This window comes from Lates calcarifer, linkage group LG2 (assembly GCF_001640805.2).
Source record: "Lates calcarifer isolate ASB-BC8 linkage group LG2, TLL_Latcal_v3, whole genome shotgun sequence".
NCBI lineage: Eukaryota > Metazoa > Chordata > Actinopteri > Centropomidae > Lates > Lates calcarifer.
The window spans coordinates 4,166,884-4,188,011 of record NC_066834.1 but is presented as its reverse complement, the minus strand read 5'-3'; the positions used below and the strand labels follow the sequence as shown (position 1 = coordinate 4,188,011).

The 21,128-nt window shown below is 40.3% G+C and overlaps 2 protein-coding genes and 1 long non-coding RNA gene across 3 annotated transcripts; 1 reads left to right on the top strand and 2 right to left on the bottom strand.

The window, feature by feature from the left end:
• Positions 1–1,635: 1,635 nt before the first annotated feature.
• LOC108887641 (BTB/POZ domain-containing protein KCTD12) lies at positions 1,636–3,349 on the bottom strand. Its single transcript, XM_018683109.2, has one exon. It carries the CDS (start codon positions 3,217–3,219, stop codon positions 2,422–2,424), a length of 798 nt encoding a protein of 265 aa, XP_018538625.1. The 5' UTR covers positions 3,220–3,349; the 3' UTR covers positions 1,636–2,421.
• A 4,451-nt stretch (positions 3,350–7,800) lies between these two features.
• Positions 7,801–9,499, top strand: LOC108887669 (uncharacterized). Its single transcript, XR_001961670.2, has 3 exons — positions 7,801–7,881; positions 8,391–8,541; positions 8,804–9,499. It is a non-coding gene; the product is annotated as an uncharacterized LOC108887669 (long non-coding RNA).
• A 3,278-nt stretch (positions 9,500–12,777) lies between these two features.
• slc5a7a (solute carrier family 5 member 7a) lies at positions 12,778–19,964 on the bottom strand. Its single transcript, XM_018683111.2, has 9 exons — positions 19,798–19,964; positions 18,808–19,033; positions 18,252–18,365; positions 17,882–18,037; positions 17,607–17,755; positions 17,163–17,306; positions 16,383–16,536; positions 15,621–15,838; positions 12,778–15,526 (listed from the first exon to the last, which is right to left on the bottom strand). Exons 2-9 carry the CDS (start codon positions 18,989–18,991, stop codon positions 14,855–14,857), a joined length of 1,791 nt encoding a protein of 596 aa, XP_018538627.1. The 5' UTR covers positions 18,992–19,033; positions 19,798–19,964; the 3' UTR covers positions 12,778–14,854.
• Positions 19,965–21,128: the final 1,164 nt, after the last annotated feature.

The following is a 21,128-nucleotide window of genomic DNA, read 5'->3' as shown; positions in this document are numbered from 1 at the left end:
AGGTGTTTCATGTGTCTTTTGATCAACATTTGTCCTCATCATTTCACATATTCTCAGTTTAATGTAGACAATGCGTGCTCCTGGGGGACATACATACCTCTAAGAGCAATTTAAAGCTTCCAGCCATTTTGTTTTATTATAGTAACACATCCAAAGTAGGATGTATGACAGGGACAAATGTGTCTGACTTTGCTCAGCCTCGGTTGCTATGTTTTGTTTGAGGGCTGCAAGCACTGCGTCCTGTTTCTGGAGATCACACTAGAGGAAGAGTTGTGGTGGATTCTTCCTTTTTCCTGTCCAGATGGCAGCATCAGCTGACGGCAGATACGAAGTTTCTTGTGTCGACATGTCTGTCTTTGAAGCTCTTATGAAGCTGTTTGGTAGCAGAAGTGTGTGTGGGAGGTTGGCTTTTTGGAGGAGGTGAACGCACGTGTGTTTGTGTGTGTCTTTGTGTATATGTCTTTATATGACTTTGTTTGCATATGGAGAGTTAGGGAACAAACCCCTCCTTTATGTATTTTACAGTAACAGCTGAAGTGCTCCTAGATATCTGACAAATAAATGATTCATTTCGCTGATTTCCTTTTTTCTTTTTCTTACACATTTGTATTCAAGTACACTCCAACACAGCCCACACAAAGCCTTTTTTGTATTAAACCTGATCCTGGGATATCTTGGATTTGTGCCCCAGGATCCCACAAGGGAACAGACATTTGATTACTGTACTTGTCAGCCAAAGAGAACCCCCCTCCTCCTCCTTTGCATCCTGCCCAGGAGAGATAACAGAGCTCCTCTGTTTTGCAGAGAAGGACACTCTGCTCTGCTCTGCCCTGCCAGATAGGCAACGAAGTTCTGTTTTTGGCTACAATTTGTTGCCATTTATTTTAGTCTTAGCTTGAAATGGAAACAAAATATCCTCCTAAGGTAAACAGAGAAGTACTTTTCATGAAACAGTAATGAAATATGTAGAATTTAGAGTAACTGTGATGAGAAGTGAGACTGTACAGTTACAGTTATTCTCAATTTGATTTAAATTATCTTCACTATGCTGAAATCAGCAAACTTACGACAGAGTTTTGAATTAGGACAACTCATCTACTATCTGTGAATCTTTGTGCCTTCTGTTCTGTGACTGATGTTAGCCTTTACTAGAAAACACGTGACATTATGGCACATTGTGTCTTGATTTAAAGTAGCAGTTGTGTCGTTAAGTTTATGCCACCCTATTTATAACATCATCTCTCTCTTTATTCAGTGACCCTCTGATTTTATGATGTAATAAATGTCACATGTTAAAAACAATATAATGTGACTTAATTCAGGTCAAATTCTCATCAAACCCTTGTGGTGGCATTATAGTCGACTAAGGTCATTCAGTCTGGGTGAGGGGTGGATATGATTGCTAATAAAGCCACACTTGTACAGTATCCATGAGTGAGATCAGTCTGGTTGATGAATAACTCAGTGACTGAATGCCTACATTTTATTTTCTAGGAAAAAGCCCACAGAGAAATCACCACCACACCGGTGACCTAAGAAGAAAAACACATATGTTTGTTCTTACTTGTGGATCAGTGTGTTTGAAAAAGACATATTAAAATAATTTCAGGGAACTCAAGGGGACAATGAGGTGGATAGTGTTACAATGTCACACTTTATTTGCCGTAGCCTTATATCTAAAGAAAAAAATGACAACAGTTCACATAACAATGTAGCACTGTGACAAAATCTATCTATTCTTAAAAGCAGTGATCCTGTATGTGCACTCAATATATTCAAATTAAACATAAAAATAATTGTAAAAGTATCATTCCAAAGAACAATTAACTGTCTTCCTTATCCACCAGCTCCCAAAATTAAAGACTTGAAAGTTACAGAAGGAGCTGCAGGTCAAAACCAAATATAAGGCTATTTACAGATGTGTCCTTACTAATGTGTTCAGAGCATCAGTGGGCTCTCTACATTAACATGACAATGCAAGCACAGCTCTGTGAGGATCAAAAGAAACCAGCTCGTAACTTTTCTGCCATCCTGAGTAACCATTCATGTCATTTACTTAGAAACAAAGCAGTCTTTGTGAAAGGTTATGAGGCCAAAAAATAACCCAGCTGAGGACCCAGTGACATATCAATAAAGTTATTTTGTTGCTGCTCCTCCCTAACCAATGAGATACAGTATGTCTGAGTTTGAAGTAAGTTCTGTTCTTTCAGAATAAGACAAAAAAATGGCAGAAAAGTTAACTGTGGTTGCAGCCTGATCCCACTGTACAGAGCAGAGAGTGGCAAAAACATGTGAGACTGAAACTAGACAAGGCTGAAAACTGCCAGTTTGTGATGTTAATTTATGTTAGAACTACTGTAGCTGTTAATTTGGTCCCAGTGTTGGTTGAAATGATCATGCATGCACTCCTTCACCTTCCGTTCATCGGCAGAAAACATACTCGGTGTAGCTGGTCCACAGTTTGTCCTCCCCCGGGTCATTGCTGCCGTACGAGCAGGTCCCAGTGGAGTTGCAGGCCACCATGTGGAAACCAGCATCGGCCAGCCGGTCAAACGCCTGCTCCAGAAAGTTATACTTGAGGTAATACCTGGAGGTGTACTTGTCAGGCGGCCGGTCCGGGTCTCGGCTCTCGTTGAGGGTTTCCCCAAATACCTCCTTAGCCAGAGAGATTTTGCTACAGACTGTTATTCTGGCGACTCTGCGGAATTTAACGTCCGCCTGCATATCTCTCCCGATAGTGTAGCTGCCTCTGTACCCGATGGTGATGAAGCCGGAGTCGGCCCCGGGGGAGCGGGGGGTCCTGTCCGAGGAAGAGGTGACCGGACTGGCGAGCTGGTCAGCCTCCTCCGGGTCCCCGCTGTCCTCCGCATACGAGCTGTCTTTGCTGACCGCCGCCAGGCGCCTGGAGAGCTCCGGCAGCTGGAAGAAGTCCGCTTCTTTCTGCAGCCTCCTCCTCTCTTTGAAAAACTCGGGTAGGAAAAGCTCAGAATCCCGCAAGTAATCCAAAATGTATCGGAAGAGAAAGCCGTCCCGGTCGAAGAAGAAGCGACCCTTGCTGTCTTTTGGCAGGGCGCCCGGGGAGCTCTGAGTGAACTTGGTCCACAGGAGAGAGTTGGGGACCGCGATGAGAGTTTCAAGTCGGGTCACATACACCTGCCCACCCACGTTTAGCTCCACTATCTCAGGGAAAGTTGAACTTTGGCTGTAGGTTTGTGCCATCTCTCCTTCTTTTTTAATTCTTAATTGATCCCGGTAGCGACCTTCTTGCTGCCCTAATAAGGATGGATAGTTGGAGAGTATCTCCACTGTACAGAAATGTTTATATTGCTTGGGGCTGAGTGGGAGGAGAAGGAAAAGGACGGTCAACTGAGACATTAACTGTTCAGTGGAAAGCTCTGAGAAAACACAATGGTGCCTTCAAGGACTCCCTGTAAGCCTCATTTTTCCTGCTTTAAAACTTGTAAATATCTTGACGCAATGCTGATAATCAGTGCAGTGGTGCAAGTATAGACCTTCAAATGGGCTGCTATAGTACTTAAGTTTTGTTTGCTTGCCAAGTAACCACAAGTGGATTAAACAAACTGGATAAAGTAGGTACTTGGTGGAAGGAGTGAAAGTTATAGGGCGTAGAAATTCCCTATGAAACCCACTTATGTAATGAAGTCTGTATAATGCATAATGCAGCCTAGGCCAAGTACTAAAGTTGCGTATAGTTACTTTGCCTATTTTCCAGGGCAGGTGGTAAAGATTCAGGCGCATTGCTGAGCTTTTTGTTATCATAATGGATGGTCAGTGTTTTTATTGCACACCATAATACCTTTATGACGGCTCACTGACTGCCTTAAATGAAGTAAGGATGTGTATATCCCTGTAACAGGATGTTGTTTGCAGTATATGACAGTACCAAAGGTCAACATATTTTCATCTACATGTATTCTATTTGGCTGCAGATACTTTGATACAGTATGGCATCATACTGTGTTAAGAACACATTATAACTTGTTGCATAAAATGAGCATAGTGATTAGAATCAGTTGTAATACTTTCAGACACACATATAATAGAGAAACTGATTATGTTGTTTCACCTCAGGATCTATTTTCTACTGTAGGTGTTCTGGAGCTTTCAGGTACTTTATCACACAATCCTCATCAGCAGGAGTCTGCTCAGTCGACATGGAATTGTAGATGTTTAAACATTTCAAGTACTTCTCGTCCATGTTGGCTTAAAAGTTGAAAGTTGAAAGCTCCTGCGCAGCGACTAAACGGACCTTGACATGAAATTGTTTAGTCAGGAACAAATCACATTCTGAGGAAACATCACTTTGCCTTGGAGTCAGTTCCTTGTTTCAAAGATGCAAAAACTGGAAATCCACTAGTGAATTTTCAACTTACCTGTACAACTGAGAAGAGGTAGTGTAAGTATGCCTGGGGTATTTGTGTGTACATCTGCACTGAAAATAGAATAACTGGTAAAGTTCAGTGCACATGATGTACCCAAAAACTTCTGTTTTAAAGGTAAGATAAAACTGATCTGACTAATCTGTGGTGTCTTCAAAATCCCTGGAAAAGAGGCCGCACTTTTCCTCAGGCCCACATAAGTCTTACCCCAGGATTGATTTCAGCTTAACACCAAAGAGCTCTTTGATCTGGTCTTGAAGTGCAGTGTAGGCTGTATTCACATTTCAGTCCACACATCACTGTTTCTGCAGAGGACAGCCACTGACATTACTGCTCATAATCTCAACCCAGAAGATGTAATTGTTCTGTTATCTCAGATGTCGAATGTTGCGCGATTCACAAAGAGCATCTGATGTTCATAAGAGAGACTGCTGATTAAGACCAATCTGTGTTATGGAAAACAACTCTTGTCATAATATCGCTCAGAGACAAACAAGGTTTGAGGGAACATACACATTTAGATATACAGCTGCAGCCTGCAGAAATGGATCATAATGACACAGGACGTAATCAAGACCAGTCAGAATGATGTTGTTGCATAAAAATTGCTGTTGATAGAGTTCTTCAAGAAATATGATTATGGAATAAATCTTTCAGAGATCTGATAACAAGTGCTAAATCAAGCACAAAATACTGTGCAGCAATGGAAATGTTTGATTTTGATGAAGCAAAAGGCATTTATAACATCTGGATCCTTAGTCTAACTCCTGCTGGTTGTTAAATAATCTGTGACTGCAAATACACTCAGAGAAAACAGACCTCTGAATTGCCATGTCTTGATTAATAAAGTAACTTCTCTGCTATGTCAAGTTGCAGCTGCTGAGTTTTGACATTGGTTTTACTGTTTAATTCAGTGAGACCAGATCAAGTGCAGAAGACGAAGCTGTTAAGTGAAAAGTAATCCTCATCTTACTGTCAAACTCATCAATACTGCTCTGTGTGTGATTGTGTTCGTTTTCCTTTGTTCAGCACACCACCATTTATAACATCAAGTCCAACTGAAAGCACATAAACTTACATACAGCAAACACTTATGTTGTCTTGTTTTAGAGCACAAACAAATGCATCACCCAGTCTTTCCTACTTGAGACATTTAGTCTTTGGATTAGAGTGACATCTAGCGGACAGTAAACAAAAAACAAGTTGTTTTTCTTGTGCTACTGAATCAGATGTTTAATGTAGTACTAAACCACATTGTGTATAACTTTTCATATGCTCCATCTTCAAAACAATTGGTCACCATTTGAAAGTTCTGATTAAAACTGTGAATAAATTATTGAGAAATTTTACATCATAAACTGAAAAACAAAAATGAATTGTGAGGCTACTTTGTGCTCTGTTCCCCTGCTTTATCACAAAAGCACAGAGTCTCTATCTCTTTCTCTCTGCACATAACACCCAAATTGTCATCTTCTATATCCAGTCTCAACCTCATGTCTGTGTCATCGCTGTTAAAGGTTACAGTTTTTCCTCACAGTCTGGCAAAAGATAATTGGATAAAGGAAGTTGTAAAATTTAGCTCTCTGACCATTAGAGAATATGAAGGTTACCATAAGAAATATGACAACTCATTTACTTATTATATGTATAAAGTCCCCCTGTCACTGTCTCCAATAGCAGTCCCTCTTGAGACTCATCAATTCACATATGTTTATCTGTAGCTTCCTGTTTCCCGTGAGTTATGCTGAGTGTCGTTGACCTCGACAGAAGACATCACTGGGTTTAATTTGGTGTTACTTGAGGATTAAATTCTTATCTCACAATTTCCACAGTGCAACACATGACAACTCACTAAGACTCAGATGGATGATACAAAGATCCACAACCATTTGAAAGATGGAAACAATGCAAAACAGTTCAAAGTTCAAGTTCAAAGAAGCTTATATTTAGATAACATTTCTACACCAGTAAATAATCTATGTAGAAGTTACATTTTGCATAAAAACTCAAATACATATGTGCAAACCCACTTCACATATTTTCCATCCACCTGGCTCCACCTAGTGGTCAGAATAAAGATAGTTTTAAGCCATCTAATTTCTTACTCAATGTTTTTGTTTTTGTAATAGCACAGAGCAGCTGTAAATGTGTCTTAACTGAGCAGCCCCCAAATTCAAGTCAAGTATGGTCTAAAATGTTAGTTACTGGATTAATGTAAATTTGCCTTTCACTTCTTTTACTCTGTGTATCTTTGTAGGCTACATGTTTTTATGAATGTGTGTGTGCTGTGTTCTGTTACCACCTGTCCCTCACTCTGAGCTGTCATGTGACCTCCTGCTTGTGACATGAGGCAGTTTCCTGACGTGACACCGAGCCAAACACTGTCACTCGGCAGTGCACTGGAGTGTGACCCCTTCACCACTGTTATTGTGCTCTCTACAGCACCCCGGCCCATCATCCACATGTTGACTCCCCCTCTTTCACCCTGCACCCAGCTCCTCTCAAGTGATCCTCTCCCTGCTCCTGTCTGAGACAGAAACCTTCTCTGCGAGTCCTTTCTCTTATTCTCTTTTTCTCCAAAACACACTCGGACCTCTTGTGCTTGTTTTGTCTCAACCCCTGGTATATACACATGAAGGCCTCACCATATCTCATACCCACCTAGTTTGATTCTTCTCTCTGTGCTGCTCTGTACTTTACTTGCTTCATATTATACTTACAATACATATGAAAACAGCTAGACACTAATACGGGAAGAGGAGTCTGTAAGGAGCGGGCAGCAGTGTAGCAGCAATGATAAAAAGCTCAGTGTTGCTGTATGCCGCTGACTGAATGAATAGCAAATGGTTATATGGGGATCGGCTGTGTGATATGTGTAGAGAAGGTAGGAGCATGTGGCTGCTAAATTAAACTCTTGTGCCTTTGAATTACATCGAGGCTGCATATATTTATTGGAACTATTATCATATTGTAAACTGCCGGCCGACAGTGTATTTATCTCCCACTATTTAAACTTGCAAACCACTTCATAAGAATATAAAACATTATAAACTCTCAGTAAAAGCACAGTTAAAACATAACTTACTAGTTTAGAGTAAATGAAAACACCTTTTTGACTTACTTAACACCGGGCTGTAAAACAGTATTTTACTGAGTTTCAGGCCTGTTTCACCTCTGACCAGTATTACCTAAAAGTATACTCACTGATGACATACTGTGACAAGGTGAGATATTAAATGCAGGTAAACAAAAACAGTAACAGAACACTGTTCAAATGCACTTTAGTGTGTACAACAGTAAGTGAATTTATCACCATGCATACTGTTGCAGATGTCTTCAGTTCAGTGGTCTGTTCAATCTACTGCTAGTCCAGGCACAGGTGTAAATAATAGATTTAACGAGGGCTGATTCCGTTTAGCAGTTTCAGTTTCCAAGTGTTTGTGCTCTTAAACAAGAAAGCTTAAGTGTTTGCTGATTTGAGGTAAGTTTATGTGCCAAACATTTCCTGTAAATAGGCCTATATTTTGTTCCTCTTACACACACTTTTGTGTATTTGTTGTGCAGTTCCTACATGAACTTAGGCCACAACTGCTCAGAACTTTTACTTCCTTATCATGATTCAATTGCAAACTCATCCCTCCCTTGTTGTAAAAGAATGCATGTGTAGGTTTGTGTGTGTGTGTGAATGGGGGTCTTGACTGTGTGTGTCTTTGTGCATGTGTGTGTATGCGTTCACATGGTGGATACAGTCATTATTGTGGGCATCTCTTTGCTTGTGTGTGTTTTTACATGCCTGTGACATTGTTGCTTTTCACTCCAGTTTTACTGCTTTTGAACTGAACTGTGTGTGTGTGTGTGTGTGTGTGTGTGTGTGTGTGTGTGTGTGTGTGTGTGTGTGTGTGTGTGTGTGTGTGTGTGTGTGTGTGTGTGTGTGTGTGTGTGTGTGTGTGTGTGTGCGTGTGTGTGCATGTTCTCGTCACCTTCTCTCAGGGTTAAGTCTGCACCCTTGTGCTCCTCAATCAGCTCTAATGGATCCTCTGGCTCAGACTCAGCTCGGGGACTGATTATGATACAAAAGACACACAGACACACACACACAACACAGGGCGGGGCTGGAGGCTGCGTCGTGATGAGCTAAGAGGTACGACGACCCTCCTAACATTTTCTCCCTGTCTTTGTCTTTGTCTTTCTTCTCTTTTGCTTCACCATTACTGTCCCATTACTGATTATTGGTGATAACCAATAATCTCATTTACAGTTAAATTAACTTTAACAAAATCTTGAATCTTATATCCTCATTCTTTTTAAATTTCAAGGCTATAACAGTAAAATTATACAACATACAAACAGCATTTTCATGTGAAATGTCATGTCTTTCTTCTCCTGTCTTTGTGTCCCTCCAGCCCTCTCCTCACCAGGGCCCTTGTGCGTGTGCATGTGTACATGTGTATGGTTCACATGGGTCCTCTCCACCTCCCTCCCTCTGTGTCTTCATTTGGAGAGTGAACAGGTCCCCAGGGCGTAATGTGTGCTTTTGTATGTGTGTGTATGTGTGGCTGCTACATTATTCTCCCCACTGACTTTCTATGGGATGAAAAAACATGACTGTCCATCCAGCATGCCCCTTCCTCCCTGCCTTTAGAAAAGAGATGAGGGCTGAGAGGAACATGTTGTAAAGCAGAGCAGCTCTCATGTGAATAAAAAACACACAAGTCAGAATACAGAAATAAAAAGATACAGTTGTTGCTTTGGTATTTTACAGTTGTGTTGGCTGAATTTTCAGACTTTCCATTGTCAAGACTCAAAATGTTATACACAAAATCTCACATAGCACACAAGGTTTAAACATCAGTAGGGAATACATCATGCAATAAGTTAATCAAAAATCATGACCAAAATATTTCTGTCAACTAGTAACTAATTCACATCTAAACTGAGTTTGCAGCAGTGATTTCTTTAAGTATATATGTATATATGCAGAAGTCAGTATTCAAAATGATGCAGAGTAAGAATGACTTTTGTCATCTGGATATGCTGTGTTACTGTTGATATAGATAAAGAAGTTTAGAGTCTAACTTCCACAATAAACCAAAGATTCATTCTACAAAATGATGATTGTGATTTTTTTGACCGCATCAGTTCACTTTGTCTGCTCAATCTCAACCACAGAGCTTGTATTAGAGATATTTAATATTTCAAACACTTCTAAGTGAATATATCCAAAGTACAGAGAGCTACAGTACTGTAATACTGTAAAACTACTGAATATAATATTACACCTCAACTCACACTACACTGAAGACACTTAAAAGTTTTCAATGTTTTGATAGAAATGAAAAGGGGAGGAATTGCATTTCTTTTATTTAGCATTGTTTAAAGTGGTTTTGTTGTAGCAGCTTTATTGTGATGCTGCTCACCAGGCTAATGTTGTTAAAATAAGGAGAAAGTCTTGCAAACTTGCATTAATTAATTGATCTGGGTATGTGATTAAGTGTTTTGCACTTCATATGCAAATTCAGCATTTCATGTTTTAAGGTAAAAATTTGTGAAAGAAAAGAGTGAAACTAAGTTCATCAGTTTCATAAAAACTGATCCAAATCAACTGTAAAATACTGTAAGAAAAATGAATTGTATCTCTGGGAAATAGTAAAAATCAATTAATACATTTGACCAAAAAACAAAACAAAAATAAACTCAGAAACAAACATTATGATACACTGACATGACTGCTGCTTATGCACTTGAATTTCACATGCAAGAGCTTTGTTTGCAGCTCATTCTCAATCTCAGCATCACTCTCTCCATACATGCAATTCCAATGGAACAATTTAATTCTCATTGATCCACTGAAGCTCCCCACCACTTCTAAAATCTAGTCTGGGAGGATCTGAGTAACTGCTTGACTCACAGCTCTAATTCCACATAACTGAAGCTGATTCATGGCTGTGACTCATTAAGAATCCGTGGGTCTGCTGATTGCAGCACAGCCATCCCATTCCTGCGGCGAGCCCCAGACAGTCTACCTGTAACCGGCCCGAGTGGAACAAAGCTGGTTCTATAATTAGGTTCTCATGGCTGATTCGATTAGAGCAGCTGCTACGTTCATTTTGCTCCTCAGCTGCTTGGAGGGACTAATGGAGGAGATGGAGAGATATACGGGACACAATAAGACATGACATTATCGTTTTGTGTGTGTGTGTTTGTGCACGAGTCTGTATTCACATATAAAAGAGCTGTGTGTTTGTGCCAATAACAAAAAACAAAAAGGAGTTACTTTCCCCCATCATTTACACTGCTATAGCACACACATACTTTCACATATTTCTTGCTCAAAAATAGAGCTTGTTTTTTCCTTCTCTCGTTCAATCATCTCTCTTGCAATCAAATTACAGAGGACATTACTTAAGGACATAAACAGCGGCCATCTGACATGATGGTGGTGCCTAAGCCTCAGATGAGATATGAGCTGCCTTGTATCACACTATCTGGAGAGGAGACTGACTGATATAGAAACCATATCTGATTCTCTTCATCAATCCTTTCTTACAATAAGAAACATTAAATCCACCCTCCCTTCAAAACATGTGTTTTACAAATTGTTACGTGTTATCATGATTTTTATTTAGTAGTATGAGTCAAGCTCTAGAAATGCGATTCAGTAGTGTCTATTCAATTCTCATCAAGTTTGATGCTAATTTGTTGGTTGGAGACATGACTTCAGGTCTAAAACTGTTGCAGTGCCCCTTTAAACTAAACGCATTAAACACACACATGGGCTTCCATTTACTCACTTACTCTACGATGATACTGTTGTACTCTATAGTCCTTAAATCGATCTAAATTTTTGCCAAGACAGAAAGTCACTGACTTTTTGGTAATGTTCTGATGTGCTATAACTGAGACAAAATTTACCAGACAATAACAGTGCTCATAGATTATTCAGTGTAAATTTAGCTTTGATTTCAAGCATAAAAATTAAACAAACAAAAAAAGTAATTAATGATAATTAAAAAAAACAAAAAGATGATACGTTATCATAATTACATTTCAAGCAAGAAGTCGGATGCCTGGACTGTCACCTTGCCTTGAGTCTAAAGTTATCCCAGACTCCAGCACATTAGATGTCTATCTGAATGCACTGTCCGCTCTCTGTAATCTCATCTCCCCATGTCCACATTGAGGTAAAGTGCTCTGGTGGGACTTTGATTCCCAGAATTTCCTTTTTAATCTTTTAAGGTTGGTCTAGGAAAAATAAGTCCAGGAAGAAATTAGAGCAGACAGCTGTAGCAGATAAAATGTAGCAAAGGAAAAATGGTGAAATTTCACATTCTTAAACACACTGTCTGTCCATGGGCTAGAGCTTACAGTCTGCTGGTTCTCCTTTTGGGAGCTAATTATATACTTAAAGAATCTCCCACCAGGCCAGGATGGTAAGTAAGGCTACAGATTGGCAGCATAATTCTTCATCACATCTTTAAGGTTTCTTGTTTAATGAAAAAACAAAAAAACATAATTGGGATCATGTACTGGTAAAAATAACATTAACATGAAGTTAAAAGAAGTAAAATGAATGTCAGAGAATTTGTCAGATTACAGATTACAAATTAAAGACAATAAAAAAAATCTGGCCACACTATCAATGACTCCTGGAAAGACACCATAGGACGTTCTAAATATATCTGGTGGATATGAATGAATGAATGAATCTGTTTTGGTTTGCATCCAACTGCTCCATAGAAGAGAGTCCTACGCAAAAAACCATCCCCCAACAGTCCCCTCATCATCTGTAAAGCCCTAAATAAATGGATTGACTTTTGGACAAGTGACAGTTTCCCCTCATAATTGTTAATTATCATGAGTGCTCTCAGAGGTACTTTCTGTGAATGGAGATGGGATACACTCTCTCTCTCTCTTTCTCCACCCTCTGTTCTTTTTATGGGATTGGTCTTAGTTCTCAAGGACGCCAAAAAGGACATCAACGATGGAGGGAGGAGGTGCAGCGGATGGGTGGGGCACCTACGTCATCCCTGCGCATCCCGATGGGTGGATTTTACAGCAATGGACACGCAGTGAACGACACCCCCACCCCAGTCCATCTTCCCCGCCTGACCACCGGTAACCCCACCCACCCCCCTCGTGTGGCTCCTCCCTGAGTCCCAGACAAGAGAGAGTACAGCACTTAAGGTAATGTAAATAACCGGGGAGGGAGAGCTATTTTAAGATGCTGTCTTTCACTGCGACCATGGAGGGGGACAAAGATGCAAGCCAAGCGATTGTAATTTCAGTCACGTTTTCCGACATGTTCTCTTTCTCTATCTTCCATCCCGTTAGCTGAAGGGCCTGACAGACAAGAAAGAGCTTGGACCGGCTGCAAATTCAATGTAAGCCTTTTTTTCTAAAGAGAGGGTTAAAAAGTGAGTCTGAGAAACCTCCTTCAAACTTAAAATTATACAGAAAAGAAAAAATAGAAATCATTCAAATGATTCTAATCATTGAATCTAATATTCCCATGAAACAGAAATCCTCCAAAGGGTTGAATGATAAATCTGAGGATCACAAAATGAGCTGCAGAATAGGAGAGCTTTTTTTTTTTTTTTTTTTAAGCTTTTTTCAAATTTCCGCTCTTTCTTTTTATAATTTACTATCGTATTTCACTTCTTTGGACATTTAAATTTTTAAACATCAAAGAGTCCAATAGTGAAGAGTCACTTTTTGGTTGAACCCATGCGACATGACAGAGGTCATAAATGTTGGGAACCACTGGTGCAAACCAACATAACACTGAAGGGTCACAGTGCCATACAATTTTAGCATAATCACCAATTAAAAAAAAAAAGAAATAGATAGCTAAAAAAAATTACAAACATCTAATTTTGTGGAAATTAAGTAAAACTGCATTTATCGTATAACTAAAGTGGATTTTTCACAAGAGCCAGCACACAACAAATGTGAAATACAAATTTCATCTTCTTACAAAAGTAGAGTTTATATATTTTCCTGAAATAATTTTCTTTTTTATTGTTTCATCTTTTTATGACATCAAAAATAAATAAACATTTAGACAGCATCCCTCCCATCTTATTTAAATTATTTTAACCAGCATTATCTATATATCTTTAGCTTTTTTCCTCATATGTATACAAACATACACATCACAGAGAAAATAATCTGTACACTGCTGTACAACAACAAATAAAGAACTGATTCATAAATCAGAACCTGCTGCCACATTGCTCCACAACAGTAACTCTTTGACTTTTGCAAATCACAAACAAAAAACATACACAAACATCAGAAGTAGTACACTAATCGACATAATCAGGTCTTTTTTCTTACATTCATATTCAAGTCTTTGTCCACTGCAGTCTGACCAGAGTCCAGTCACAACTGTGGAAATATATCTTTTCATGAGCTTCATTAAGGCAGCTGAATACAAGGTCATTTAAAACACTAATTTACACATGATTCTTATGATTAAAACTGTTTCTACACCTGACATTAAAGAGAATATTAGCTAATGATTCAGGTCAACTACTGTCACTACAGCTTGTATATTTTCTACTCAGCACGATAAATGGATTGTTCCTTTCTTGATTCACAGTCATAATGTGTTTATCAGTAATATTAATAATATACATGAGAGACCATCAAAACCGCATCAAACAAAATGAGTCTTGGGTCTTTTAAAATATGATATAATCTGATGTATTTCATATTATGACATTAAAGTCTGTTTAATGTGTTAATTCATTTACAAATCAAAACCCAATTATATCAGTAAATTAGGTCACAATTACCTAAATTAATTTGCTTAATATGACACATTAAAGCTGCAAAATATCCTGTTTTCCACCATTTCATTTTCCTTTTTCAGCTCTCTCACAATCAGATATTTCTAATAATTGCTGTACAGTTGTTAAAAGTGTATTCATGTGTTATTGCTTTTTACTAATTGGTACATCGACTATACCCTCCTTCCTAATGCAGTTGTGCTGTTAGTCATTTCTTATAAAGTACCAGTCATCCAAGTGTCATATTTCGGCCACTGCTCCTCTGTATAAACTGTACGCAGCATCTCTTATCGCCACTCATCTGCAGTTTGTTTCTGGTCTGCTTTTTCATTAGTGATAGAAAATAAAATCAATCAAATTTTCTCCAAACCAGTTCAAGAAAGGACACCCAGCTATCTTTAAGTACTACATGAGTGTATGTGTTTGTGTTTGATGTACATCACAGAAAGACAGTGTCATGTCGGGACAATCAGCAAGCTGCTACACTAAATATCTATAACCTGACATGTGGCCGAAATCCAGTCACCACAAGAGCGATGTGGTCCTTTGTAGTCCGAAGGGAGGATGCTTGCTTGTTGTTCTTAGAGTGTCTGACAGAGTCACCAGTTCTCTGGCAGTTCAGTCACATGGTCAGTTTTTTTCTTAAATCACATCCTGAGTTTGTCATTCTTCATCATGGTGGGAGGAGTCAGGACTGGACTCCTCCTCCTCCTCCACTGTTTCTGTCGGCAGCGTGTCACGGCGCGTGAAGGCGGCCGCCAAGGTCACGCTTAGGCGCGGTTTGACGGACGCCATCTCAGACAGCCCAATGTTGTTGCCTCGAGTTACCAGCGTTGTCTTATCCATAATCTCCCCGCTGTGCTTGGACACCACCGCATCGAGAAAGTCATACTTGTGTGAGATCTTGCCGCTCTCAAACAGGTACTTGGCCAGGTAGGAGAAACCAACGTTGCCCAGAAAAGAGGCGAGCATAGAGACGGTCTTGAAGGGGAACTTCTGAATGACAATTTCCTCCATTTCTCCCGTCATGGGGTGCATCCTCTTCTCAGTGGTCCAACCGGGGTAATAAATGAAAGGAGGCAACCGCAGGTAAGGTTCACCTCCGCCTATACGCAACACCAGGCCAAACAGGTAGGCAGCCACCGAGCCGTACGTGTTGGTGCCTTTGACAAAGAGCACGCTGAGCAGCTGGGGGAAGATGATGACGTAAACCAAGTCTGAGCTCAGGTACCAGAGGCCGTAAACTGTCCCAGTTACCAGCGCCATCACTGTGGCAAGGCCACCAAATATAAATATAGTAATTCGCATCACCCACACGATCTCACGATCAGATGCCTGAGAAGACAGAGAGGAGTGGAAAAAGGATTGTAAAAAAAAAACAGCCAAAACCAAGCAAAAAACCTGAACAGAAACACACTCATATACACACCGACTGTCTAAAGGCGAGCTGGTAGATGTTCCTCGCAAACATGGAGCTTGCTGAAAGAATGGAGGAGTCTGCAGAGGACATGACAGCTGCAGACACTGCACCCAGACCGAAAAAAGAGACGAAAGGCGGGCAAAGGTGTTGGAGCACGATGGGTAGAATCATGTCCGCCTCTTCCTTTTCCCTGGGAGGCACAGGACCATAACTTGTCTGGTTCCAGTCTGAGCAGGAGAGGGATTTCATAATCATTTAAAAAGACACATTAAAATGAGTAACCATATGACTCTTAGAGAAATCTTACTTGTCCAAATTTCAAAGAAATGAAGGTCATTTGCAATTATAAATTCACCATTTGCAACAATGTTACCTTGTGAAAATTTACTCACATAAGCAGTTTTAATTTTGAAATAACTCATATTTTAGTACAGGACAAAACAGAGCTGTGTATTCACTTGTTCACTGAGGAATTATTTGACACCTAAAAATCTGGAGATCAAACCTCTAATTTGGTCCCTTGCCTCCCTCTAATGTAATATTTACACAACCAGCGTGGTTATTAAACGGATTGCTGCTTCATTATGGATGAGGTGAACCAGCTGCTATTTACCAGGCAATGACAGATCTAAGAGCAACATGAAGCCATCCAGAGCCCCCCCACTCACACATACACACACACAAACACAGCCAACACCTCCCACCTGCAGCCCTCCTCACACACACACACACAAACTGTGCATATGCAAGTTCATGTGTGAGCTCTCTAACCTGTGGAGGCCCCGATGGCTCCGATGAGAACGGAGGGCACAGCCATGACGAGGCACCCAAAAGCAGCCAGGAAGGAGAGGACCTGGGCGTACGTAGCTGAGGAGGCAGACAGGACTCGCTGGAAATATACCTGCCAGGGTATCCCGCCAAGCATCTGTAGCACAATTACAGACCAGAGAATAACATTTGCAGAAAAACAGAGACGTCTCAGGTCAGTATTATTCATATAATCCTCAAAGGACTTTACAATCTTCACTGTATAACACCCTCTGTCCTCAGACCTCAGATTCTGATAGGGAAAAACTCCTTCAAAAACACTCCTTGTCATATGGTTCAATTAAATTACTTAAAGTCTATGTTACAATCAATCAATCCATGATTGACGGCAGTTGTCAGTCACTGGTATTTTATGGCTGCAACAAACAGTTATTATCATGACTGATTAATCTGATTATTTTTGAGATTCATTAATTTGTAGTATTTGTCTTCAAAATGTAAATACATATTAATACAAATGAACATCACAGGCTCCCAGTGCCAAATTCTCACATTTAAAAGGCTGTAACTGGCAACACTAACAGTATTTTATCTTCATACATGACTTGACTAATGATTTAAACGATTACTTTTTGTGACTAATCAACAACAGTCTCAGCATGATGGCATTTTGTTCACAAATATAATCAGTGTTAGACCCCTATCCACTTGGGAGAAACACTGGTCTCAGTGGATGGAATAATTCAGATAAAGTGAGAGATGAATAACTTGTGGTAGCTGTACCAGGAGGCAGAAGTTGTCAATCCAGACCCAGGTGTCGCTCTTGCGGACGCTGCCTCTCCAGGGTGACTGATAGACCTGCTTCACTGCTGTAACAGTGATGTCCGACACCGCAGGGTTGGTCAAAGCGAAGGGGACACTGATCCACTGTAGACCACCAGAGACACGAGAGCGGTTAAAAACACAAGCATACGGGCTTAATGGTAACTGTAAACCCAGGAGCAAAACCTAGCATTATAGCAGCATAGAGGGCAAAAATCAGGGCAAAAGTGAGAATGTCATATGTCATATGCAGTATGTTGTGTCATAACAGATACAGTATATCTGGAAACAATATTTACACATAGATTAGAATTTGTACTTTAGAATGCATAGTGAATATAATGAATATTAAATAATCAAGCATAATGTGAAAAATAATATATATGACACTGATGTAATAATTACCAGGCCAACAAAGATGCAGAAAAGCTGCACAACATCAGTGTAGGCCACCGAGTACAGTCCTCCAACCAGGGTGTAAAAGATTGCAATGAGTGCTGAGATGACCACTGACATCTTAATGTTGATGTCCACGATGACACTCAGAGTAGCACCTAAAGTCATGGATAAACAGATGGATGGATATTATGAACAATGCAACGTAAGAAACATCAGATATATTTATATATTGTTACCATCAACAACCTGAGATTTTGTTGTAGACAGAAACACAAACTTACCGAGGGCGGATAAGATGGCAGCGGACCAGAAGATCTCACCCATGAGTGCAGGTATGAAGAGAAGGCCACCCATGCGTTTCCCATACAGCTGCTGGAATGGGTCCAACATGGTGACGTAACCTCGTGAGCGCATGGGCTTGGCAAAAAAAAGGCCACCTGAGACAAAGAGTGCACAGACTGAGATATCATAGTGAGGTGGACATGAGTCATCCAAAGCCCCTGACCAGGGGCACACACAGTCAGCTGAGGTGCGTTTAGGCGTAAATGTAATCCAAAGCTCCTGGCTATACATCTACTGACAGAAAATATACAGTACATCTGGATTTTTAAATGGTTTTAATACATATCTATTGCATATAGCACAACTCACCCACAACCAGACTGAGGGCGTATCCAAAAGGAGCTTGTGCCCAAGCCAAGCCAAAATCGGGCAGATATACATACTCAGCTGTGCCATTGATGTATCCTCCTCCAACCCAGGTTGCTGAACATCGCACGCACGCACACGCACACACACACATACACACACACACACACACACAGAGGTAAGTCACGACTAAATCACAAAATCAGATTAAAGAATGACATCTATCTGAGATTTGATTTAATTATAAGGCCTATTCTTCTAATTTTGTTTATTTCATGAGGAAAACCTGTGAGATAATTCACTTTGCTGCCAATGAAAGACAATTGTGAAACAAAGACATTCTCTTAAAGCTGGTGGAGTCATGGTTCTTGTTACATATTTCTAAAAGAAAACAGGCAATATGAGACTGAAAAAAAAATCTTACATCAATAGCAGAGTTTTCACAGGTTAAAAGGAGAAAAGATTTATCTTGGTTAAACATGCCTAGATACATTTTAAATTAAACTTTTATAACGGTCAGATATAGCCACTAAAATCCCAGACTCTGGACAAAGTTCACCTGTCATGGTAAATCCACCGACAAATAATCCAATGTCTCTCCCGCCGACCATGATGGTCTCGCTGCGGTCGGTGCCCTCCGCCTCTCCAGAGTGCTTGTTCTTCCATGCCGCCCAAATGCCCACGAACAGGATGAGCAAATAGAAGACCGCGATAGCCACAAGCCCCTCTACATGGATGGTCATTGTCGCACCGGTCTTCCGCTAGGAACGGGAAGGCATGGAGACCTGATGGTCGTACAGAGGAAAAAAAGATTAGACACAAAGTATATGTTTAAAAAAATGCAATAATTTGGCTTTTAATTTTCTGCATTTGGACAGATGGTCTATTAAGTGATAGGTGCCAACGTTTTGACCTGTTAGGCTGTTGTGAAATAAACGCACAAGCTGAAAAGAATGAAAATAGCGCAGCAGAAACAATTTGCTGATTCTAAAGATTTCTCTTGGAAATATTAAACAAAGCTGAGAGGTGATGGTGTTCCTGTCTTTTCTAAAAGTAAAAATAAGGGAAATGTTTTAATAAGAACCCTGGAAGCATGATTTTGTTTTTCTCTCCCTTTGTAAGTGCCACATATTGCCTTGTTAATGTAAAAAAAATAAAAATAAAAAATAGATTAAAGTAAAAAGTATTAAAGTAAATAAATCTGTCAGAACTGGTTTTATATAATTACAAATTGGTCCTCTATTGACTGTGGTCTCTGGTTAAACCTGTCCTGCCTCTCCTCTTGTCCTTCTGTCCGGACACATGCGCATAAAATTCAAATTACTCCCAGCATTCATAGTACAAATGATACCTTCCAATATCGCAACTTATAATATTATTATAATGACTAAAATATGAACTATCGCCTACAAATCTCCACTTTGCTCACACTAAAAATGAATAAAATTTCATCCTCTAAAATGCCATTTGATAAACATCCCTAAACCCATTTACAAAGACTTTAAAAGATATAATAAAATAATAAAAAATAAAAACAGGCAAAACTTACCTTAAGTATTTCTAGAGGCATGTGCTGGGGCACCTGAGGAGGAAAAACAGCGAGCAGCGAACAGTTCAGATGGTTTATGAACAGCCTCGTGCCCCTTTGCGCCGCGAGGAACAGCCGAGTGGAGCGCTGGTGGAGGTCTCCCGGGTGACTTACTGAGGCTTATAAGGGGGCAGGTGCCGTCAGAGAGAGGACCGAGACAGACGTCAGAGACACCAAACGTCCCCATTAACGAGCACCTCGCGTGGAAACACGTCAGAGCGCGCGAGCTGATCTGACTGGAGGAGGGTGGGAGAGATTCCTTTACTCAATAACCGGGATACTTGGGCATCTTACTTTCTTTTTTTAAACCACTGAATCATGGAATGGCATGACATGAATTTTAATATCAGCGTTGCTGTTTTTCATATTAGATAATCAACATTCTGAGTTAGTTTTATGCTTCACGTGGCTCCTGCTCCTTCAAACTCGGTGCGTAAAAGCAGCGTAATTGCGCAGCCCTACTTCATGTGGCCTTTCATCCGCTGTTACTCCCCCCAGCCTGCATTATACCGTATGACCGCAATTAACTTTGCACCACACGAACTGTTTTTGCGCGACTGAGGCGGATGAGAAACCATCCTGACGGCCTCCTTAAGTTGCACAGGAGAAAACTGTGAAGCGATGCATTAATTAAAAAAGAAAAGGTACCTAAACTTTAATACTCATCAGTTTTTCTCTTTACGGACAATTTACAGCATTTCGACCACTCTTGGACTTAATATTCAATATCAAAAATGGCCCGCTCTTCCTCCCGTTTCTCGGGCCTAACGCGCCTCACCTCTGAGCAATTACGCATCATTTAAGTACACTGTATCCGCCACTTTCCCTTCAGGATATATATCAATGAACTGTGTCTACTTAATGGCCTCTCCCGCCTCAAGTCGTTTAATCTGGGTTCTGCTCTTGTCAAAACTGACAGGCACCCAATTAGGATGGATCCTGAGGAGCAGTGCATTGATTTAATGATACAGTCTGACTTTTAATAAAAACACCCTGGCGCGCGCGCGCGCACACACACACACGCCAAACGGACAGACACGCACGAACAACGACTGAAGACGTTCATTGGGGGGCCGAGGCAGTCACAAGTCGTGAGAGACAAGTTTATTTTAAGGTGCGCCCTCTTTTGGCAAGGCAACAGAACAGCTTGAGCACCACACACGGGCCTAGATATACACGGCTGGTTTAACTAGTTCAAAGATTACAAAGATGTATTATTAGCGTAATAATATTTCGATATTACTATGATAGTCTATTTCTCTGTGTCTGCTGAAACTGAAGCTCGTGACGTT

Coding starts and splice junctions, on each gene's coding strand:
- LOC108887641 (XM_018683109.2), bottom strand. CDS start 3,219: ATGGCACAAACCTACAGCCAAAGTTCAACTTTCCCTGAGATAGTGGAG.
- slc5a7a (XM_018683111.2), bottom strand. CDS start 18,991: ATGACCATCCATGTAGAGGGGCTTGTGGCTATCGCGGTCTTCTATTTG. Junction 16,537..17,162: donor TTGACAACTTCTGCCTCCTG/GTACAGCTACCA, acceptor ATTGTGCTACAG/ATGCTTGGCGGGATACCCTG. Junction 15,527..15,620: donor AGCTCGCCTTTAGACAGTCG/GTGTGTATATGA, acceptor CTGTCTTCTCAG/GCATCTGATCGTGAGATCGT.